This window comes from Spermophilus citellus, assembly GCF_964194105.1.
Source record: "Spermophilus citellus genome assembly, chromosome: 3".
NCBI lineage: Eukaryota > Metazoa > Chordata > Mammalia > Rodentia > Sciuridae > Spermophilus > Spermophilus citellus.
This window is the reverse complement of record NC_138184.1, coordinates 104,465,365-104,489,328: the sequence shown is the minus strand read 5'-3', so window position 1 is coordinate 104,489,328 and position 23,964 is coordinate 104,465,365. Positions and strand designations below refer to the sequence as shown.

General features: G+C 48.7%; 1 protein-coding gene across 4 annotated transcripts; it reads left to right on the top strand.

Annotated features, from left to right (window-relative positions):
* Positions 1–20: 20 nt before the first annotated feature.
* Positions 21–22,954, top strand: ANKLE2 (ankyrin repeat and LEM domain containing 2). 4 transcript variants are annotated; one of them, XM_081286645.1, is made up of 13 exons: positions 21–316; positions 3,417–3,887; positions 4,235–4,441; positions 5,489–5,658; positions 5,759–5,947; positions 8,635–8,757; positions 12,032–12,098; positions 14,899–15,071; positions 16,169–16,275; positions 17,412–17,578; positions 19,171–19,807; positions 20,634–20,765; positions 21,210–22,954. In XM_081286645.1, exons 1-13 carry the CDS (start codon positions 136–138, stop codon positions 21,430–21,432), a joined length of 2,847 nt encoding a protein of 948 aa, XP_081142771.1. In that variant the 5' UTR covers positions 21–135; the 3' UTR covers positions 21,433–22,954. The 4 variants fall into 4 exon arrangements, with proteins under 4 accessions (XP_081142771.1, XP_081142773.1, XP_081142770.1 ...); XM_081286647.1 differs by having other exon boundaries at positions 5,465–5,658; positions 19,552–19,807; XM_081286644.1 differs by having other exon boundaries at positions 5,465–5,658.
* The last annotated feature ends 1,010 nt before the right edge of the window (positions 22,955–23,964 follow it).

Below are 23,964 nucleotides of genomic sequence, written 5' to 3'. Positions count from 1 at the left end.
CCCCCGTCCCGCTCCCGGGGGGTGGGGGAGCGCGGCGCAGGCGGGGCGCGGGCAGCCGGGGGCCTAACTCGGCGCGGCGCCGCCGGGCGCTAAGGAGGTGCCGCAGGACCCGCGCGGCTCGGCCGGGCGGCGGCGATGCTGTGGCCGCGGCTAGCGGCAGCCGAGTGGGCGGCGCTGGCCTGGGAGCTGCTGGGTGCCTCGGTGCTGCTCCTCGCGGTGCGCTGGCTGGTGCGACGGCTAGAGAAGCGGCCGAGGGGCCTGGGCCGCGGCGGGATTCCGACCCCGCCGCCCTGCGCGGCCCCGGCCCCCGGAGCAGGTAAAGCGCAGTTGCCGGCGGGACCGCGGCCGTCGCGAGGCGGGCGGGGCGGCCGCCGGGGGCCGCTGGCCCCCAAGAGTTGCGGGCTGGAGCTGGAGGAGGTTGCGGGAGCGGGGCGGGGCTGCGCGGGGGGAGGCCGGCGCCTTACGGCCTGGGGCTCCCGGGCGGGCTAGGGGATTGGAGCCCGGCGCGGCGCCTGGAAGTGCCCGAGCTGAGGGCATCGGGAGACGTCGAGGAGCAGAGCTGGCGGGTCGCGGCGGCGCGGGGTTCGTGCGCGGGTGAGGGCGTGTCCGGCGCACCCCGGGCCGGCGGCGAGGTGGGAAGTGGGGGGCTTCGTCAGCGAGGTTCGGTGACAGCTGGGTGGGCACAGCTCCGGTTCTCAGCCCGCTATTGCGCGGAAGATCTGGAGAGACCTGGAGTCCCCAGTGCGTGCACAGTGGATCGGCTGTAAGGCTGGAGTTCTCGCAGGCTGCCCCAGCGGATTTGGGAGTTTCTTAGTGGAACCCCAGGTGGCCCTCTTTTCGCTGCCTCCTGCCTCCTCTACTGCAGTCCACTGCTTGCCAGGCGGTGCGTCCTGCATTCATCAGGAGACGTATTTTATTTACACACACAGACCCGCCCCGCAAAGTCTGACATCTTCCCGAGTTGTTTAAGTACCCTGATAGGGGACACTTGGCAGTAAACGGCTGATGACTGGCCACTTTAGACCTCAGCGCTGAAGGGGTGCTGAGGGGTTATTTTATTTCTCACATACTGGATTTGCAGCTGAAGAAAGGCTCCAGGAGGGTCAGGATACTGCTGAGCAGCAGCCTGATGGGATGTAGGCCTGTGGACACTGGGCTCTGTGCCTTCCATCCTGTCGAATTTTACCTTCTCTCAGCCCCTTAAGGCGGTATCAGGGGCATCTTTTATAAGTGGAACCCTGATTTGTCCATTTACACTCAATATTGCCACAAACTCTGAACAGGACACAGATTGGTAACCAGATGCTGAAGAAAACCCCATGTGTTGCTAGTAGGGTATAGAGCTGAGAGGTGGGAGTCTGAATGTCTTTTTTTTTTAATTAATTTTAAAAATTGGGTGGCAGAAGTTGGGCAGGCACAGTAGTGTACATTTGTAATCCCAGCAACTGGATAGACTGAGGCAGGAGGCTAACAAGTTCAAAGATTTGTGTTGTTTTTAAAACTTTGTTTAAATTTGAAATTATATCAACTGTATAAAAGATTATAGACTTAGTACACACCAACTTAACTCTTGTGAAAAGATGTTCAGTATTGCCAGCTGGTAGGGAAATATGAGTTAAATCTGAAATGTAATATCACTACACACATACTGAAATGGCTAAAATAAAAAATATAGGTAGTTCCAAAATGGCAGAGGTGTTAAGAAGCTGGGTCCCATATGCTGCTGGTGGAGTATTCAGTAGTACTGTCCCTGTAGGGATCAGTCTGGCAGTTTCTCCAGAAAGTTAAATCTGCCCTGCACTCATGCATTTGTCCTAGGTAATTGAAAGCTTATTTTCACATAAAAATCCATATGCAATTTGTAATTGCCCAAGACCAGAAATGACCCACATGTCCCTCAAAGGGTAAATGGTTTAATAAACTAGCATGTTCACATCAGGGGTGTGCCTTAGCAGGACCCGTGGCATGATCTGTGTTGGCCTCAGGGGTGTTGTACTGAGTAAGGCCACTCAGAAGGTCTTTCCCAAATGATTTATGTAACATTCTTAAAGTGCACTACTCAGAGTGATAGAGAAGAGGTTAGTTGCCAGATCCTAGGACAGTGGGCAAGATTGAATGTCACCATAAGGTGCAGGAGAATGATCTTTGGTGATTGTGGGATAAGTTCTCATGGTGGTAGGTACACAAATCTGTACATGTGATAGGCAAGTGTCAGCCTTGGAGAAATGTGAGTAAGGGGTCCTCAGAATCTTTATGATTTTTATAGCTTCTTATGGGTCTATAATTATTTGAAAATAAAAAGTGGAAATAACTGTGCACACTATTCAATTTGATTCCCTAAATGTTAGTATCTTGGATGACCACATACAAGTATGAAAACCAGGAAATTAACATTGATGGATCACTATCATCTAGTCCAGATCTAACTCAATTTCTCATGTCTTTGTCTAAGACCAGTGAGGTCATACTGCTTCATCCAATTCCAACGTAGCAGCACTGAGTTGTTCTAGCCAAGGGTCAGCAACCTGTGGCCTCCACCTGTCTTGTGAGTAAAGAGTCCTTGGAACATAGTCCTACCCTTTCCTTTACTTGTCACCTGTGGCTGTTCTTGAGTGCTGGAGAGGCTCTGGCTAGCAAAGTCTTGGGTGCCTTCTCACGGGCCCTTCCAGGAGTGGTTTACTGACCCCTTCCTTTCTCTGTCAGTGAGAAGTCCGCCTCTCATTAGCTGCAGTCTGTGCCCAAGTACACATAAAGTAGTTTCACAGTGCTGCTCTACACTACTGGGGAACCCCCAGCTGACTGGATTGTATGATTGCCGAAGTGCTGCTTGTCTTTAAAGGTCACCATGCTGTCTTCAAGAGTCACTTGGGTTGGTTCTCCCTACTCTCACATTATCCATTTGCAGTGTTAGCTTTGTTTGGTTTGTGTTCTGTGTGAGCATCTCTATCATCTTTTCATTTGGTTACTTGAGTGTGGGAATCCCAGACGTGTTTCAAAAAGTTAAAACTTTTCTTCCACTTGCTTCCCCCACCTTATAGGTAGCCAGTTTCTGAGTTTCTCTATACACAGGAGCAGACCCTTATGTCTCCTAGTAGGAATAATCTATCACTGTCGGACCCAGTGGGACAGACTTTGTGTGCAGTACTGCATGTTCTCCTTATAGCCTGAGGATAGAGCCATCCTCACCATTTTGTTGGTGAGGAAGCTAAGGCTAAGTGTTGGCATGACCTGCCCAGGCTCGCAGCAGGAGGTTTCAGGAGGGGTTCAGTCCTGTGGTGAGGCTTGCCTTCCTGCAGAGATCAGACCTCCCTCAGACTGCCAGCCCAAGCTGAGAAGGTGGCTTTAGAGTAAGGACACATTGTGTGAAAAGTGGGACCTGCTCTGCCCAGCAGGTTGACTTGTTATTTTGGACCTAGGTGACGTGACAATGGATGCTGTTTTGGCTCGGTTAAAACTCCTGAGTCCAGATGACCTCAGAGAAGAAGTCTTCAGAGCTGGATTGAAATGTGGCCCCATTACATCAACCACAAGGTTCATTTTTGAAAAGAAATTGGCTCAGGCTTTACTAGAGCAAGGTGGAGTGCTGCCTGCCTCTCTTCCCAACCTCAGGGAGACAGCTGCAGCACTCAGCCAAGACACACAGAGGACTCTGCCGTCTGCTGAAGGAAACCTGACTGTGCAGGCCAGTTTTTCTGAAGACAGAGATTTTAATTACAGTGTGGGCTTGAATCCGCCAGAGGAGGAAGCTGTGGCATCCAAGGCACGCCCAGAGCCCCTAGGTGCCTCCCTCAGGAGTGACACCCACCAGGCTGGAGCAACGCCCTCTAAGGAGCCATCCCTGTACTATGGAGTGTGCCCAGTGTATGAGGATGGCCCAGTGAGAAATGGTAATGGGGCCGTCAGGATGGGGTGCCCTGAAAATTCAAAGTTACAGATTAAAAAAACTGTCCAACCTTTTTAGTTTAGATCTTTGGTACAGTGTAGTATCATAAGATATGAAGTTACATAATATGTATACAGTAATATCGTGCTTTGTACAGATATATATAATCAAATTTATTAATGTGGTTCTCTTTGCTAGCTGAGGAGCTCTTGCAAGCTTAAAAATCTGAACTGAGAGAGTAAAATCAGGAGACTGGGTAACACTGTTTGAGTCGACAGTTGGCCCAGGTGTGATAAAGCGACAGAGCTCCAGTTTCTTGTTGCTAATTGTTCTGTTGCTTTTCCCAACCAGAAAAGATCCATGTTTATGAAGATAAAAAGGAGGCATTGCAAGCTGTCAAAATGATCAAAGGGTCCCGATTTAAAGCTTTTCCAACCAGAGAAGATGCTGAGAAATTTGCTAGAGGAATTTGTGACTATTTCCCTTCTCCAAGCAGAGCCTCATCACCGCTGTCCCCTGTGCGGGCAGCGCCACTCCTCAGCAGTGGTGGGCTGAAAGGTAAATCATGCTACCATCAGGTTCCCCAAGATGCCTTGTGCCCTCCTTCTGACAGATGGCATCTTACTCTCTCCGTTTGTGGGAGAAGTCTGGTGTGAGCAGAGGCCCCTGCAGTGGGGCAACAAAAGGGGAGGGTCTCAGGGCTTGGTCAGGAGGTTTGGAAGGCAGGGTGGGACCTGGGAAGCCTCCTGGGGTCTGGAGTAGACAGGCCAGGACTTGGCAAGAAGAGTTCTATTGGCCCTTCCATGTGTGCCTTGTCCACCTGCTGCCAGCAGGGTCCAGGTCTCTCTGAGACAGTCTGCATACCCATCTGAAACCTCACCTGCTTCTAGGAGCATAGGATGGGCTCCCCTGGGGGAGCCAGAAGTCTGACCACACCTGCGCCCTGCTAAGAGCTGGGATCTGTTTGAGAGGCCCGGCTTTGTCTCTCCTTACCTCTTTGGCTTTGGTTGCCTCTCCTGTGCATTTTTCTGGGCTTCCCCACTGGCTGTGTTCTGGAGGGAAGTTGCCCTGTCAGGAAGGGCTGGTCTTCAGTCAAGGGCCTTTCTGTTGACTATTCTCTTTTCCCTTGCTTAGCCTTACACAGTCCACTCCTCACAGTTGTGAGAGTTTGGCTGAAGGACATTTAAGACATTCTCAGGTGTTGTGATTAGACCTATAGAAACCATATGTGGAGCCCCCCTTTCTGGAAATTCTTGCATGCTGGAATTCACAGCAGTTCGAGGCTGCTGATCCTGCTCTACCTGCCAAGTTGCCTGGTTAATTTATTCACTGATTTGTTCAGATCGAACTGAAGGACATGTCATTCACACAGCCACTCCTGGCTGGACTTGGTTGGTGGGTTTGTGCATGAGCACAGTGCACAGGTGCTTCCCTTGGTTGTTTGCAGCACACCCACAGCTTTCCTTGCTCCTCGCCTGTCCCTCCTGAGGCTGCCACACTGCCTGGGAGGTCACACATAGCAGCACAGAGAGTGGTGAGGAGGTGTAGTGAGTGTCCTTCACTTCTGTGTCCCGATGGCAGATGGTCTGTGCTTATCTGAACCAGAAACAGTAAACAAGGAGCGAGCAAACAGCTACAAAAACCCCCGCACGCAGGACCTCACTGCCAAGCTGCGGAAAGCTGTGGAGAAGGGGGAGGAGGACACCTTTTCTGACCTTATCTGGAGCAACCCCCGGTATCTGATTGGCTCAGGGGACAATCCAACCATTGTGCAGGTGAGTCAGCTTTCAGCTTCTCTTCTGTCATGTGGTCACCACACTTATGACAAAGACCATTTGAAATCAGTGGGGCTTGCAGTGTGCATTTGTCTTTCAGGAAGGGTGTAGGTACAACGTCATGCATGTTGCTGCCAAAGAGAATCAGGCTTCTGTCTGCCAGCTGACGTTGGAAACACTGGAAAACCCCGAGTTCATGCGGCTTATGTACCCGGACGATGACCAGAGCATGCTGCAGAAGCGCATCCGCTACATTGTGGACTTGTATCTGAACACCCCAGACAAAGTGGTGAGTGCTGCTTCAGCCTCAGGCAGACTTGCTTTCTGCACAGTGTGCTGGGCCCTGGAGAGCGAGCAGCTCTGGTGGACAGAGTGCTTAGGAGGTGGGTTGAGAAGGCAAGGCCCTTCCCACAGGAGCCTCCCAGGACCTGGTGTGGCATGGCCCAGGTGTGCCTGTGTGGAGTGAAGGAGGTTTTCTGCTTTGTGTTCTAGTGTCCTATGTGTGTCCTCCTCCTCCTCACTGAATGTTGTGTGAGGTGTGTTTCCTGTGGGGTCACAAAATTTCAAAGGCACAAATTCTGGTGACTGCGTAAGGTGTGAGGAAGGGATCTTGAAATGAGTTTATCTACATGAAAGCACCCAGTGGCAGGTTGGAGCCAGGGCCGGAACTCCCAGCAGAGCCTGGCAGTTGGGAGTGTCCTGGGTAGAGCTGCAGGAACACATGGTGATGGGCGTGGCTTTGTCACAGCGTATTGTGCAGGTTCTTTTCCTTGTTTCCTAAGTGATGTAGTACAGCAGCTGTTAGCACAGGTTTACCCTGCGTTGGGGATTATAAGTGAGTAGAGGTTATTTAAAGTGTGTGCTATTGTATATAAGGACTTGAGCATTCAAGTGTTTTAGTGTCTTGTGAGGAGGATCAATCTCAGGAGGCCATCAAGGGACTACAGTAAGTCACAATATCATAGGTGATTTCAAAAAAGTAGTAGCAAACATGGAACAGGAAAGAATGGATAAAATAAAAGTGTGCTGAACTAGTAGTAAACTGAGCAGAGGCATCACATTTATGTACTACCACCCACAGCCAGTCTGCACAGCTGTGTAGGGCTTTGTGTCCCACAGAAAACACCTAGCGATACTAGGATTCAAACCCAGGACTCCAGGCTAGCTAGACAAGTACTGTACCACTGAGCAACACTCCCAGACTTTTTAATTTAATTTAATTTAATTTTGAGACTGAATCTTCCTAAGTTGCTGAGGCTGGCCTTGGACTTGGCGAGCCTCCTGCTTTAGCCTTCTGGGTAGCTGGGGTTATAGGTGTGGCCACTGTGCTAAGCCATCTGTTTGTTTCTAAAGGGTCATGCAAAATTCATAGAAAATGTCTGTCTGTGTTAGAACTAACAGAGCTAGTCATGGTGGCACACTTCAATGATCCTAGTGACTGGGGAGGCTGAGGCAGGTTGACGAGAAGTTCAAGGCCAGCCTCAACAACTCAGTAAGGCCCCAAGAAATTAGTGAAACTATCTCAAAATGAAAAATAAAAAAAACTGGGGGTGTGGCTCAGTGGTTAAGCATCCCTGGGTTCAATGCCTGGTACCAAAAAAAAAAAAAAGTAAGAAATTATTTCATAGTTTAGCAAGAAAGCTAGCTTATTAATTATTAAAGTAGAGGTTTCAGGGCACATCTTAACATGACCTTAAAAGTAGGAAATACCTGATTATTTAGAAGGTCATAGGTCTGTGAGCAAACAGCTCACTGGGACATAGTGGTGAGACTCAGGACTTGGTGGGTCAGCAGGATGTGGGGAGAGTGTGTAGCTCTGTAGCGGATACCCGGCATGGCAAAGGGAGGGCTGGAGGACTAGAGCATGGATTATGGAACAGGCTAGAGAGTCTGTGTGGGCCCCAACGTGCCCAGATCCTTGGAAGGCAGCAGGAAGTATTGTCCTGTTATGTAGCAGAGGTGAGGGGCTGGGTGAGAGTATGGCTGAAGTGAAGGACCCTGGGATCTGAGTGTTCTGAGGAAGGTGTGAATGGAGAAAGGCCAAGTGGTGGGGAAGGTCCTGCATGTCGCCAGCTCTCAGCTGTCTCTGGAAGCTGTGAGCTCATCCATTGATGTTTGTCTGTGGCTGTTACAGGGACAGCATTAGGCAGCAGCAGCAGACAATCAAGAGAAAGCAGGCTAGCTCCCACCAAGGGGACAAGGTGCAGGGTAGAGGCATCGTGAGGACCAGGGGACTATCCAGCAGGGGACAAGGTTCCGTGGAGAGGTGCCATGAGGACTAGGGTTAGGTTAGGGTATAGTCCAGCAGGGGACAGGGTGCAAATCTCTCGGACTCAGCCAGGGACAGAAGATGAATGCATACAGGAGTAAGGCCCAGGAGCAAGAGTATGGTGTTCTTGGGGACAGTGGGGAGTGACACTGGAGAGCTGGGGTTGCTGTCTGGTGCTGGAGGGGTCTGGAAGGATGTGCATTTGCTGCTTCTGGACCTTCCTCTGCACATCCCAGCTTTGGCCTTGCACAACTCAGTTTGGGGGTCCTGTTGACCATAGGCCTACTGGCCTGTGGGTGCCCTCAAAACTGCCTAAAGGTGGGGGTGGGTGGAGCTGTGCAGAGGGCAGGGGAAGGTATGGAGCCTGGGCCACCACCGTGTTGTCAGAGCATCAGGAGGCAAGGTGCTCAGTGGCCTGAAGACAGTAGTTAAGAGAGACCCGTTTCCTGTGGAATCCACAGCAGAGAGCTATCCTGGCGGGTAGGCCACATCCATGGGCTTTGCTCTGATCTGGTCATGCCATCCTATTCCAAGCCCTGGAATAGACTGGGTACATCCCAGCATGCCAAGTGCGTGTCGACTATAAAGCAACATCTTCTGTAGTCTTTTTAGTTTTGAGGCTTTTTTTTTTTTTTAAGTAAATACCTATTTCACCTCACAACTATATTAAAGGTTGAATAATTATACTTCTTCTGCACTTCTTTCAGGGCTATGACACACCTTTGCACTTTGCTTGCAAGTTTGGGAATGCAGATGTGGTCAGTGTACTTTCTTCACACCCTTTGATTGTGAAAAACCCAAGGAATAAATATGGAAAAACACCTGAAGATGTAAGTAATTCTTAAAAACGCAATTATACTGTGGTGCTAGAAATGAAAATACAAGCTGGTTGCGTTTGTGCACCTCTGTAGTCCCAGTGACCCTGAGACTGAAGCAGGGAATCACAAGTTCAAGACCAGCCTGGGCAATTTAGTGAGATCCTGTCAAAATACATACATACATTAATAAATAAAAAAAAAAAAAAAGATCACACTTGGTTGTTTATGCCTGTAAGCCCAGCAGCGCAGGAGAATGATCTGTTCAGAGCCAGCCCCAGCAACTTGGTGAGACCCTGTCTCGAAGTCAAAAACAAAAAGGGCTGGGGATGCAGCTCAACATAGAACACTCCTGGGTTCAGACTCCAGTACTGGAAAAAAAAAAAAAGAAAAGACGTAAATGTGCTGTCTGTGATCACAGCTCCAGTGAAGTCAGAACGAGTGTGTTTGCTTGTTTTCAGGCGTTCCTGATACCTCCTGAGCCAGGGGGAGAGCTGGCCCTGTGTGTTGATTTGGGTCAGTTATTCCACACACTTAGCACTCATTTGTCATATTCTCCCCCCCCTCCCCCCCCTTCTTTTCAGCTCTCCTTCCCTCACTTTCTTCCTTTCTTCCTTCCTCTGGGGATTGAGCCTAGGGACCCTTAACTTCCAAGGTACATAGATAGACCTTTTCCTTTTAATTCTGAGTCAGGTTCTCAGTAAGTTGCTGAGGCTGACCTCAAACTTGGGAGGCCTCCTGCCTCAGTCTTCCACATTGCTGGGATTACAGGTGTGCACCACTATGCCTGGCCATATTCCCTCTCTGAGCTTATCAGTTGACCAAGTTCAGAGTGAGTGCAGATGGTGATGATGGAGATTGTGGTAATGGTTGTGATGGTGAAGATGGTGTTGAGGACCATAGTGCTGATGGTGCTGACGGTGATATTGAGGAGCACCGTTAAGTGATATTGAGGAGCAAGCAGATGGTGCTGCTGTTGAAAGGAGCTGATGTGTTCAGTTGGGTGTGCATCAGGCACCTTGCTGACCCTCACACGTGTCGCCACAGGATGCAGTCAAGCCTTGTGAAGCAGGCTTCCTCCTGATCCTTAGCAGTTGAGCAAAACTGGTGCAGTGCACCTTGTGCCCTTGAAATGGAAGAGGGAACTGAAACTTTGGAGAGTGGAAAGATAAGCAGGGGTCACGCCCTGTAGCTGACTTGGACTACCAGTTAGAAATGAAACCTGGTAGTACTTTCCCCAGGCCCTTAAATTGTTGTTATTATGTTACTAATGCCGACTTTTTGTAGAAAATATAGAATACATGTTAAAAAAAAACACCCGAGCCAGGTGCAGTGGTGCATACCTGTAATCCCAGCAGTTCGAGATGCTGAGGCAGAAGGATTGTGAGTTCAAAGCCAGCCTCAGCAACTTAGCACGGCCCTAAGCAACTCAGTGAGACCCTGTCTTTAAATAAAATATGAAATAGGGCTGGGGATGTGGCTCAGTGGTTGAGTGCCCCTGAGTTCAATCCTAACCCTAACCCCAGAACCAAAAACAAAAAGAACACAATTTATAGAAAATTCTACAGCTGAGAAATTGCCATTATTTTACCTATGACTCAATTTTGTTTTTCTATATTTTTTCCAGTGTAAAATGCTATTTGGTAAAAATAGCAAAAACAGCTTTAAATTTGTGTTTGTTTGTACCCTTGCCCCCTGTACTGGGGATTTGGAACCCCAGGGCTGCATATGTTATACCTTGGTGCTGTGTCCCCAGCCTAACTCATGCCATTATTAAAGCATTTGACTTTCACTTAGAATTAGTTACAGACTTAAAAATACTTGGCTGCATTGACAAGTTTAGCTTGTTTCTCTCAGGCTGATAGTTTTGTTGTTCCTTCTCAGCTTTTATTAGAAGGCTGTTGGACCTCGTATGGTGGTAATGGCTGTGATCCCAGCTACTCCAAAGGCTAAGGCAAGAGGATCACAAGTTCAGGGCCAGCCTCAGCAACTTAAGGAGACCCTGTTTCAAAGTAAAAAATAAATAAAAAGTGCTGGGGGTGTACTTCAGTGGTAGAGTACCTTGGGGTTCAGTCCCCCATACTGCCAAAGAAAAAGAGACAAAGAAAAAAAGACTGTTGGTTTTCTATTGTATCTAACAAAAATATCTTTTTTTTTTTTTTTTTTTTAAAGAGAGAGTGAGAGAGGAGAGATAGAGAGAGAGAATTTTTTTTTTTTTTTGAGAGAGAGAGAGAGAGAGAGAGAGAGGAGAGAGAGAGAGAGAGAGAATTCTTCAATATTTATTTTTTAGTTCTCGGCGGACACAACATCTTTGTTGGTACGTGGTGCTGAGGATCGAACCCGGGCCGCACGCATGCCAGGCGAGCGCGCCACCGCTTGAGCCACATCCCCAGCCCAGAGAGAGAGAATTTTTAATATTTATTTTTTAGTTCTCGGCAGACACAACATCTTTGTTGGTATGTGGTGCTGAGGATCGAACCCGGGCCGCACGCATTCCAGGCGAGCGCGCTACCGCTTGAGCCACATCTTCAGCCCCTAACAAAAATATCTTACTGCTATAATTCTCCAAGGGTTCAGAAGTTGACTTCCCAGTTGCAGAATTAGGTTTGCACTCCATGTTGTATGGTGTTCTGCCTCTGCCCAGCTCCACAGCAGCAGATGCTCCCAGGCCTGGGGACCTACAAAGCAGAGGAGATGGGAAGAGCACCCACAGGCTGCTGCTCATGCCTGACTGCACTTTTTTGTGGTTCTGGGATTGAGCCCAGGGTTTCAATGCTAGGCATAGAGAGGTAGCAAGTGCTCTGCCACTGAGCCCCATCACCAGCCCCTGGAGAAACACACTGTTAAGTTTTCCTTTCTTTGCAGAAATATAAAAATGTGGAGTTGTACAAAGAAAATAAAAATTCACCCATATTCCTGGAGTGCTTTGTCCTCTTAAGCTTTTATAAAAGTGTGTTAAAGGACAGAATGGAAATTTTTTTAAATAAAGTGTGAACTTCATGAAAATTTAGCATTAAGATCTCTTCCTGGAGCTGGGAATGTGTGCAGCGCTCGCCTAGTGCTGTGAGGCCCTGGGTTCGATCCTCAGCACCACATAAAAATAAATAAATAAAATAAAGGTACAGTGTCCATCTACAACTAAAAAATATTTTTAAAAAAAGAAAAGAAAAAAGATCTAAAGATCTCTTCCTATTTTGTTGATTTTAAAACTTGCTTTTAATAAGTTCTGCATAAGGAAACATTGTGATAAAATGAGCTTTGGTGTTTACTTACTGTTTTGTTTAAATAGGTGATTTGTGAACGAAGCAAAAATAAGCCTGTGGAACTGAAAGAGCGGATCAGAGAGTACCTAAAGGGTAAGTTTGGGGATCGCAGGGGCCTGCACTGCGCCCTGTGTCAGGGCAGTACCACAAGTTGGCTCCTGGGCCCCAGAGAGGGTGCTGTGCCCTACCTCGGGCCTCTTCAGGAGCCTCTACCCTTTTCTGCCACTTCTCTTTTGTGTCTGTTCTTTGAGCTCATTTCCAGAGTGGTCTGTGATGAGCCTGTCACCAACTGCTGCACAAGACCTCTCCCTCGTCCCGTGGGTCTCACGTGGCCAGTTCCTCTGCTCCCTTCTGGTTGGGTTGGTGGATTTGGCTTTTGTTGGCTGATTTGTTTCTAGGAGAGTGCATCTGCATCGGGACCAGCCATCCTCTTGGCTCAACCTTTTAAGACCAGAACCCTATCTTGAAAAAAATAAAATGTGACCCATTTTCCTAGTGTCTGTTTTCTTGCTCTGTCCGCTTAAGCTTTCACGAAAGCCTCTCACAGGACAGAATGTGCAGTGTCTGAGTGTGAGTCTTCTGCGGCAGTCCCTCTGCAGGGCTGGGAGGGGCCAGTCTGCTCTCTGAGGCCTCCCTCCTCTGGTGAGCAGCTTCCAGTGGTGACGCCTGTGCTGGTGGCCTGTGGGCCTTACGGGTGGGGAGAGGGCTGGCTTCTGGAGGCCCTTCTGCTGTCCTCCTCTGTGTTGCTTCCCTGAGTCTCAGGAGACACCCTGGAAGTGCCTTTCCTTTGCTGTCTGGAGGTTCTGCTTGTTGGGTGAGGTTGCAGTTTACTGAGACCATGTGTGCCTGCCTCTCTTGCTTATGGCACACAACCATAGCTGTCCCTTGGCACTGTGTCTCAGGGCACTTGTCCAGCTCAGTGATGTTGTGGCCTCGCAGCCCAATTTTACTATTTGGTCTTTTGTAGAAATAGGTGCCAATCCCAAAGAGCTGGACCACCACTGTCCTCTGATCTCCTCTAGTCCTGATTATACTTCCTGTGTACGTACCTGTATGTAGAGGAAATGGACCCATGTGGCAGCAGCAGAGGTGCCTCCCTGGGCCGTCTGGGCATGGCCAGAGGCCCCAGGGTTGTTTCAGAACATCTCTAAGCAGCCAAACAGACTGACCCACTCTGGCATTTTAAGCCACGCTTTAAGAAGTGCCTTATGCCTTAACACTGGCATTACTTGCTACAGTAGTGAGATAGTTACTCGGTTTGCTAATGCCTTTCCTGATGGAGACCATAAAAGTATGAACCCTAAGATCTGCTGATCCAATTGTTTTCTAAGGAGACGATTATGCTTTGCTACCCAGCTTTTCCGAGCCCCCAAACATCTTCCTTGGTTCTACTGAGGGACTCCTATAATGCTCAGGCATTGGTCAGCCTTGATGGTCAGGTTGTGGCCTGCCGCTCTTTAGATTCACACACCAGAGAGCGTGCTGCAGATGGCCTGTGCTATTGCACACTGCCCCTATGCCACCACGATCCACACTTGTGTAAAGAGAGGGAAAAGTCCAGGCATGCACCTTTGAGAAGGCCTGAGTCCAGTCCCTCACATCAAGGTACTGGGGGTGGGGACCCAGGGTGCTTCACTGACCCTGACTGAGCTACCTCCCCAGTGCTTTCAGTTTATTTTTTAATTTGAGATAGAGCCTTGCTGAGTTGCCCAGGCTGGCCTGGGACTTGTGTCATCATGCTTCAGCCTCCCAAGTAGCCCCAGTCACAGGCGTGGCCACCACGTTGTGCACGAATCAAGTTTTTTTAAAGATCTTTTTTTTTAATTATTTTTAGTTGGACACAATACCTTGATTTTATTTATTTATTTATTTTTATGTGGCGCTGAGGATCAAACCCAGAGCCACATGTGCTAGGCGAGAACTCTACCACTGAGCCACAACCACAGCCCACGAATCAAGTTTTGTAGATGTAATTTTTCTTGTTCTTTCTTTCTCTCTTTTGTAGATAGACAGAATACCTTTACTTTATTTACATATTTTTATGTGGTGCTAAGGATTGAACCCAGTGCCTCACACATGCAAAGCAAGCACTCTACGACTGAGCTGCATCCCCAGCCCCTAGATAAAATTTTTCTTTCCTCAGATGCCAGGGATGGATCCCAGGACCCCACAAATGCCAGGCAATTGATCTATTGCCAAGCTATAACCCCAACCCTGTAGATAAACATTTTAAGAACTGATGGTGTAGCTCAGTGGTAGAGGATGTACCTAGCATGTTCCAGGCCCTGAGTTTGATTCCCATCACCAAAACATCCTACGGAACCCCCAAATTTTTAAAGGACTTGAATATGCCCCCAAAATAAAATTAGTATTTTTACAAATAATAGGTAAATTTTACAATATGCTTCCCCCCACCAAAAAAAAAAAAAAAAAAACAACAAAACACTATTTCATGTCTACTAAAAGAAGAACCTGTCAGTTACTTGTGAAGTACATGCAAGATGCATTGCGATCTTGGACATTCCAATGTGAGATGCAGTGTTTCTGTTGTGGTCTCAGGGATCCTCTAGGTGAACATACAGTACTTCTGTGATGAAAAAGCTGCAGGGCGTAAAAACTATCATACGCATGTAAAGTAAATGCCCAGGTGACCTTTGGGTCATGATGGGTAGTGCCCCGCTTGCCTCCACTCTCGTGGTGGGGATGAGATGCCAGCTCCTCCCCCAGCTGCCTCTGGCCTGTCTTCCACAGTCTCCTTCCTTCCCCACTGCTTTCCTCAGGAAGATGTGAGGCTTACTACATTCCCTGCATCCTGGCCCAGAGCACACAGGAACCTGGTCCCTCTGTCAGGCCAGAAAGCAGGAGCCTGTGGCTGATGCCTGTTCTTCCTCAGGTCACTACTACGTGCCACTTCTGAGAGCAGAAGACACTTCCTCTCCAGTCATCGGGGAGCTATGGTCCTCAGACCAGACGGCCGAGGCCTCAAACACCAGCCACTGTGGAAGTGACCCCAGAGAACCTGTGCTGACCCTGAGAGCCTTCGCAGGGCCCCTGAGTCCAGCCAAGGTGAACTGCTATCCTGGCTGTCCCCATACCGCAGTGCCGGCTGCTCCAGCCGTGCTTTGACTTGGTCGTGGAAACCTAGTCCTGCGGAACCCAGAGTTCCATCTGAATTTGTTTACTCCAAGGTGATGGCAAGGCTTTTGGACGTTTGCCGTGTTGCTCAACTGTCAGCTGGGTGTGTGTGTTGGGAGCCCACCTCTCAATACAGCAGTTTACCTGGCCAGCCCCTCCTGTGCCATCCAGCGTGGTTTTCCTGTCTCTGAGCACCCAGCTCATGCTGCATGCGTTGCCAGGCCAGGGCGGCTATCCAGTGTCTCTCGGGACCCCCCCGCAAGCTCACATACCACTCTTTCCCCTGATTGCACCTCCCACCCTTTGCTCCCAGAGCTTGAGCTTCTAGCAGCCCCTCCCTTTGCCCCTGAGCTGAAGCTGCTGGTTTGTACCCACATTCCTGGTGTTCAGGTGAGTCCCTAACAAGTGGTGTTGCTAGGTCAAAGGTCATGCACATTTTTAAGTCAAAATACCATTGGTAGCTCTTTCTCCAGTGAAATTTTATACACTGACATGTACATAATCTCTTGTTAAAAGCTTTCTAAATGAGCCAGTGTGATAGTGCAGGCCTATAATCCCAGCTACTTGGGAGATGGAGGCAAGAGGTGACACTTTAGAGCCCAACCAGGACAACTTAGCCAAATACTGTCTCAAAAGAAATAAACTTCTCTAAGTTATTGGTTGTTTGGAGACATTTTTTAAAATGTCTCCATGATGAGTTATATGAGCTGAATTAATCAGAGCTCTAGTAAAAGTGACTCAGGAGACGGCATCTGTTGTCTTGTGTGATAGGAAGACATGGTACCAGGGAGGGCAGTTCAGCCAGGCCTGCTGATCTCGGGACTAGGCTTCAGCCTTGGGCCCTCTGGGCCGGGGCTGACTGCAGTCGGGTGGCCTCTCCTGGCTGTAAGACAGGCAGCCACATGGCTGCAGGCTGCTAGAGGATATGGGCACAGTTGTGGAGATGGCTATGGGGTCTGCATGATGTTGGTTCTGAGTGCTGGGTGATCGGCACAAACCACAGTGTGACCACACTTCTCTCTTTGTAGGCAGAAGACTTTCGGAGACTCTGGAAAACTCCACCTCGAGAGAAAGCAAGCTTCTTCCACAGTGTCAGGAAATCTGACCCAGAAAGAGGCATTGAGAGAGTGGGAAGGTACTGGGGGAGCTCCACCAGGCTGCAAGTGGTGCAGGAGCATGTGCGGTGTGGTTACTTACTGATTTGATAACCAGGAGCCTGACTGTGGCTGCTTCAGAATGACAGTCTTCTGAGGACACTTTCTGGGAGCTATTACAGTCTTTTCTTCAAGGCTAAAGACATTGCAGAACCAGGTTCTGTGGTGTAATTCCAGGGACTTGGGAGGCAGAAGCAGGAGGATCACAGGCTCAAGGCCAGCCTCAGCACCTTAGTGACCCTGTCTCAGAACATGGGTTGGGGGTGTAGCTTAATAGTTGAGCATCTTGGCTTCAGTCCCTGTTACCGCCAAAAAGAAGGAAGGAAAAACTTTGCAAATGTTACACATGCTGCTATTTGCTTTGCAGAACCATAAGATAAAACATTCCCTTTCCAATCTTTGAGCAGTCCTACAACTTTTCTGTGAGATCTTAACATTTTGTATAAGGTACTCTGTGTATTGTACTTCCTTTGAGGAAAAAAAAAAAAAGATTAAGCGCCTTCTGCTTAAAACACAAGAGGTGACTTGTGATGGAACAAAGTCCACAAAGGCAAAGCTAAATTATAGTGGAATCAAATAAAACTTTGTTGGATTGTTGAGACCTTTTCTCAAAATAAGTGTCCAATTTGAAGTTTACAGCTTGAACCTACAAAGGGCCTTTAAATTTTATGTATGTGGCTAAAAAAAAGCATATGTGTTGGTGGGCTCTTGCTCTGTGACCTTTTTTCTGTGGAGTGGGGTGGTGTGAGGATACCTGGGGCTTTGGACTCTTTGAGTTGACTGTGTGTGGTCCACTCCATCACCAGCAGCTCCTCAAGGGACACTGCTAGGTCTCACCCTGGTGAAGAAGTGCTAAAAAATGCAAAATTAATTTTAGTCCGAAGTTTAGGATAAAATACATACAGCCTGGCCCCAGTGCCAGGTAGTGGGCCCACAGCGTTGTGCATAATAGGTAAGAACTCCACCCGGGCTGTACCTCAGACCAGAGATAGCACAAGATCATGCCCAAGATGGCAGACACTGCTTAAGACATCAGGTGGCTATTTTCTGTGCATTTGGTTCTGTGGGTATTTTTTCCTATTTCTCAACTGGTATATTTGTGTTTTATTTTTTACAGGGAGCTAGCTCATGAGCTGGGGTATCCCTGGGTTGAATACTGGGAATTTCTGGGCTGTTTTGTTGACCTATCTTCCCAGGAGGGCCTGCAGAGACTGGAAGAGTATCTTGCTCAGCAGGAAATGGGCAGAAAGGAGGCCTGCCCCCGAGACCAAGCCCCGACTTCTGGTGAGCAAGCATGATTTGGGGAAGCTGCAGCCCCTTGGGGAGCGTCCATCTGTCTCTCTTCTCTCCTGTGTTTTTATTGTAATAATGGGCACTTTCCTCGGACTCACGTTGGGGTGTCTGTACAGGTGCACGTTAAAACATACATACAGCAACAAGCAGCATGTGCTTCTGGCTCTTGTTCTTACCCAGATGCTTCCCTCTGGGCTGTTTTTCCAAAATGCAGAACAACTCATGTTGTTTTAGATGTGGTGTTTCTCATGTAGTTTTGCTAAATATACCTTTATCCTTGAGTAGATTGCATAACTGCAGGGAAAAGGCCAAGTTCTGGAATGGCAGCCTCCTTGTCAGACCACAGGGTGCAGGGCAGCCCACAGATGTCAGCAGCACCATCAGCACAGAAGTCAGGTCTGGGTGCAGCTGCGGGTGGAGTGCATGCTTAGCATGCAGGGGGTCCCAGGTTCAATCCCTACTGATGTAAAACATTCTTAAATATTAGTAAGAGAAAAGTTTTAAAATACCCCAAAAATGAAATGGACATAAACATATTTCCAGTTGAAATAAAAGCATGTATCTCCCTAGTGTCACACAGACCTTTAAACACACCCCTTGTTGGGACGGCATCCTCCCAGGCCCAGACATGGCAGGCCTGCCTCTGGGCAATAGTCTTCTCGGCCCAGAGTCTCTCTCTCTCTCTCTCTTTTCTTTTTCTTTTTCTTTTTTTTTTGGTACTGGGGCTTGAACCCAGAGGCACTTAACCACTGAGCCACATCCCCAGCCCTGTTGTGTTTGTTTTTAGAGACAGGGTCTCACTGAGTTGCTTAGTGCCTTGCCATTGCTGAGGCTGGCTTTGAATTTGCGATCCTCCTGCCTCAGCCTCCCAAGCTGCTGGGATTAAAAGCATGCACCACCGCGCCCAGCCAGAGTCTCTGCAGGAGAGGAGATGCTTGCATGCCCTGCTTGTGAAGCAGCGAAAGGCTGACACTGCTCCGTGCTCAGCAGGGTGGGACTGGCTGAATGCACTGTTGTGTTCCTGCACAGAACTTAAAATCATGCTTCGGAAAAGTGATGAATGAATGATGTGAAACAAGGCTTAGCTACAATGAAAGATGTGTAAACAATGACAACAATCAGTGGGGGACCTTTCCATGTGGCTGTGTCAGTCAGCCAAGGTCAGATAAGCTCCTTCCTGAGAAGCATGGGCCACATTCGAGTGGCTACTGCCTTGACAGCATTTCCATCCCGGGAGGACGTGCTGTTCTCAGGTAGTGCTTCTGCATGCCCCCACAGGGAGAGGATGTGGTGGTTCTTAGGGGATTGTTCTGGGTGCTGTTTCAGGGCCCAGCAGTGTCTCAGCTCCTGCAGGTGTGAGCTGGTGCACCACAGCCATTCCTGCCCTTGAGGGGGGTGGCCCAGGAGCGCTCATCGGCTTGTGGTGTCTCGCCTTCCCCCTTTCCCATGGGTAGTGCAGGTGGTTTCTGCCTTGAAATCTGGTGAGGCTGTGGGTTAAAGGGTGGTTTCTTGGTGGGTCCCAGGTCTGCAGTGCACTTGAGGATCACTCAGGCCTCTGAAGTGCCACTCTGTCACCCTCACAGGTAGCAGGAAGAAGTGCAGCAATTCCATTTCTGTGGGGGCATTTCTAGATGAGGACAATGACATGAGCTTGGAAGAAATTACAAATGGGCAGAATGCAGCTCCACATCAGAGCCAGCCCACAGTCAGTGCTTTTGGAAACTTGGAGCACAGTGACCTTTCCCAGGGGCAGCAGGCAGACCCAGTGGGAGCCTCAGACCAGCACCATCCCCACACCAGCAGAAACAAGTTCTGCAGTCCCTTGACCCATAGCAGGATCCCAGGCGTGGAGAAACCAGAGGCCCTCAGTGGAGAGGAGGCCCTTTTGTCACCTATCTCCAGTTTGACTCTTGAGTTTGATAAAATGGATTTGCGAAATCTAAAAGATAGCCTTTCCAAGACAGCAAATAAAAATATGAAAACTAAAGATCAGATCCTGACTTCAAGAAAGGACATACCGCCTGCTGCTGCAGTCGGACTGGGAAATGACCAGATGAGGACAGATGGCGAGATGTCAGCTGGTCTGGCAAAGATGTCCCTGGACCCCAACAGTCCTGAGTGGGGGAACCAGCAGATGTGCGGACCTCAGTCCCAGCCCACACCCCTGTCTGCATCCTCCCCCTCCACAAGGGACAGCACCAGGAGACTGTTCCTCTTTGGGTAAGTGCGTGGCGCTCTTTGCCCAGGTGGCACTGTCTGTAGTTCCTCTCACCCTTCCCCGCAGTTTGATTTGGTGTGCACTCTGGTTCCTCTCTGTCATAGCTCTTTCGTTTTTTAATTGGTACTGGGGATTGAACCCAGGGGTGCTCTGTCACTGAGCCATCTCCCAGCCTTTTTTTTTTTTTTTTTTTTTTCCACTCTGAGACAGTCTCGCTAAGTTGCCCAGGCTGGCCTGGGACTTGGCCTCCTGCGTGTCTGGGGCCACAGGTGTATGCAGCTGCCCTGGCAGGAGTGTGCACCTTCTTGCTATCTTCTAGAAGGCTGGACTGGCTGCTTCTCGTGTCTGCTGTTATACGCTAGGGAAGTCAGTGCCACCAGGACTAGGTCTGCCCTAAGAATAAATTTGTTTTAATAGGCAGAGCTTCCTGTCCATAGCAGGATAGATGTGCCAGTGTGGGGCCAGCTGATTAGTGACCTTCTCCTTAACCTCCTCATTCTCAGCACAGGACAGTGGGGTTGCCACGCCTTGTCAACCAACCTCTTGCTCCCTCCACCTGATCCCTGAGGTGGGAATGATTTCATGGTTCACATGCCCGAGTCAGTTTGGTTCTTGTACACCATTCTGTTCACTTGCTGGGTTCTAGAGTTTAATGATGTTTTGAGAGGCTTTGTTTTTGTTTTGCAGTACTGGAGACTAAACCCAGTAGTGCTACCACTGAGTTGCTCAGACTGGCCTTGGAATTGTGATCTTCTAGCCTCCACCTCCTAAGTAGTGGAATCACGGGTGTTTCTGCATTTTCTTGTATCCTTTTATTATGCATTCTAGAGAGGAGCCATCAAAACTCGATCGGGATGTCTTGGCAGCTCTTGAACGTGCAGATGTCGACCCGTATCGGTTCCCAGCTGTGCATAGATGGAAGAGCACTGTCCTGTGCTATTCCCCCTCAGACAGGCAGAGGTGAGGAGGGTCTGTCATGTGGTCGCTGTTGGAAGTGAGGTCTGGGGTGGCTGTGGTTGGAGACTGGTGGTCCTGCCCCATTGCAGTCCCATTGACCAGGCCACCATGTGCAGTCCTTGGATGTGGGCCTGGGTTCCACATGGCCATGACTCTCACATGGGATATGTCTCCAGTTGGGGGAAAATGAGAACGGCTGCTTGAGTGTTCAGGGTGACAGCAACCACGTTTGTAGTCAAGGTCACACACCTCTTTTTGGAACATCTGCATGTGCACATTCCTCACCTTCCAGTGCCCAGGGCCCTAGGTTCAGGAGCGCCCCCTCTGCACTGTGGTGGCCCCTGTCCAGGCATGGTGTGTGTATCAGGTCCTGGAGCCTGCTCTCCTTGAACCTCCACTCTGCAGGTGTGCCCGCTGAGGTAACAGATCTTATTCTGGTTTCCATAGTTGGCCAAGCCCTGCACTGAAAGGAAAGTTCAAGTCTCAGCTGCCAGATCTTGGATGCCCTCACAGCTACAATCCAGTGCGAAGTGGTGCAGCCGGCAGCAGCCCTGGGAAACTCAGCCATGCTTCCTGTTCACCGAGCCTGGGAAGCCCCAGGCAGTATAGCCCTGCACACGGGAGCCATCTCCGCAGGGTGGCACACATGGCCCAGCTCACAGCCTTGTAGGGTTGGCACTTGCTGCAGAGGCTTGGGGTTCCTAGGCTTATTGGTCAAATTTCATAAAGGAGTATATTCTGAATAATTTATTAATCCTCACTTTGAGGGTATAATTTTAGAAATGCAAATGTTCTAAATAAAATTTACATTTCTGATAAATGGAAGAAGTTAACAAAAGCACACTCAGATACGTGTTTCGGGTAATGATCCCGGGTTTGTTGTTGGGCAAAGGTGCAAAGGCCCTTAAACAGCAGGTGGCCATCACTTCCCAATACTGAACAGATGCTATGGACGAGAGGTGACTGGCCCTGAGGTCAGCATCACCCTGTAGCTCTTGTGCTTGTCTCTACTAGAAGGCTGGACTGGCTGCCTCTTGTGTCTGCTGTTATGTGCTAGGGAAGTCAGTGCTCACCCAGACAAGGGCGAGCTGCATGTTATCTCGCCTTTTCTGGGGCAGCCGCATTCTGGTGCAGGATAATGGCCAACATGAATGGTCTGCAAGTCTTCCTGGATGGGCAGCAGGGAGCCAGTGAGCTTGCCTGAGTCAGATACTCAGTGGTGTTCAAAACACTGGTGATCAGAGTAGTAGGTGAAAGTAGCTTTTCTCTTGGAAAAAAATGTGTAGCTATTGGGATCCATGCAGATGGTCAGAAAACTCACCAGCACATGAGCTGTCCCTCTGCTTCCCTTAGTCACCAGCTTCGTAGTGACCATTAATCTGTAACCTGTTCCCTAGCTTTGAAATTTGTCCTGAGAATTAGTTAAGCATAAATTTTTATATTGCAGATTATACAAGTGGATCCCACGTTTAGAATTCATTTCAATTGGATTTCCTTGAAAAGAGCGTTTTGCTGCAGTACAGAAACCAAAATTTAAGTCCGTTCCAGTTACTTGTGGTTGACGTTAACCTTTTCCCTTGGCACCAGCCTGGGAAAGGTCTGTCCCCATGTTGGGAGCAGGAAACACTGCCAGCTGCCAGGGTGCCTGAGGTAGGGTGGCCTTGCAGCAGGCCAGTCTCTTCCAGGTGTCAGGACAGTGGCTCCCACACAGCATTCTGTGGACATGTCCAGTGTTTGATCCAAAACGAAAACTGCTGCTGCTCTTGCCAACCTCAGTGCCTTTTGTAAATCATTTTTAATTGTCCCGAATTTACTTTTTGAGACTATAAAACAATATTAAGTAGGTTTTCCTTTTCATATGTAAAATTGCTGAATTGAACTGTGTAAAGAAAAAAGTTTTATTTCATGTGATAAACATGTTATTTGGGAATATTGGAATTAATATTTAGGTCTTAAATCCAGGTTTGTCACACAGGGTGTTTTCATTGTGCCACAGACAAGCTCTGGACACAGGACGGAACAGCACAGTCTAGACAGTGGCATCTTAAAAAGGCATCTCTGTTCTTAAAAAAAAAAAAAAAATCAAAACATGGATATTACACTCACAGAGATGCTCTGTTTTCTCCAAAGTCTTACCTTATTATTCTTTATAGTTGTAAATGTGCAGATCGAAATTAAATAATTTTACAGACTCCTGTTTTCTGTAGTTTTAGGCCCCTTTGACTATTTCTCTATTTGTTTGAACCTATCCTCAGTAAATGCTTTGTTTCCTGGGTGATCTTGTGTCCTTTTAAAAAACTACTGAATGAAGTAAGTTTATTTTTACACCATGCCTTCAAAAGATCTCTCACCTGTGGCTGGGCAGAATGTTTTTTAGTGAAACTTTGAGCAGTGTTTTGATGAAACAGTACATTTACCTGAGAGATTGATTTAGTTGGGATTTTCATTTGGGGTCTTTTGGTTTTATTTTAAGATGGGGTCTCCATGTAGTGCCCAGCTGGCCTCTGGAACTGCTGGACTCGAGCAGTTCTCTCACGTTGGCCTCCACAGTGCTGGGACTATGGGCACACACCACTATGCCCAGCTTATTTGCCTTTTTCTTCCCCTTTCTTTACTTACACAGTTGTAAGAAACACTGGTATCAATTAAAGTAGCACAAACTTTATAGCTGCATTTGGCAGTGGGAGGCCTCTTTTTGTGAGATGGCATGTAATCTTCTATCACAGGACAGCTGGCACCCCGTCAGGGTAGGTGTGAGCCACCAGAGAATGATTAGTAAAGAATAAGAGAGCCAGAAAAAAAGGTTTAAAGGAGATGGAGCGCCTAATAGGTCCTCCATTCCACATAGGCGCTGGAACTAAACAACTGAAAAATGGCTCTGGTCTTTTATTTAAGGGAGCACATCAAAGATGGGACTTGCAGCAAACAGGTTGATTGGCATCTTGGCAAGCTACACCCATCTCCAGGAGGCTGTGTGGCTCCAGCTTGTCACCCATCTCCAGTGCAGTGCTGAACTCAGAGCTAGGTAGGAAGCCACATGTACTGGGCAGTCTCAAACCAGCAGGAGTTCTGCTGGGAGTTACCAGGTACCAGACTTTCCGGCCTAACAGCTTCCATGTTGTTTTTAGTTCTTGCACAGTTGAAGGATGGCTCCGGGAAGTCTTCGGTTTGAAGATGATGTAAGATATTCCCCACAAAGAGG

What these genes read in the sequence shown, in the direction of transcription:
- ANKLE2 (XM_081286644.1), top strand. Translation starts at nt 136, where the DNA reads ATGCTGTGGCCGCGGCTAGCGGCAGCCGAGTGGGCGGCGCTGGCCTGG. An exon ending in GGATGGCCCAGTGAGAAATG is followed by an intron (nt 3,888 to 4,234) that starts GTAATGGGGCCG and finishes TTTCCCAACCAG; the next exon opens with AAAAGATCCATGTTTATGAA. An exon ending in GGCATTGAGAGAGTGGGAAG is followed by an intron (nt 16,276 to 17,411) that starts GTACTGGGGGAG and finishes TATTTTTTACAG; the next exon opens with GGAGCTAGCTCATGAGCTGG.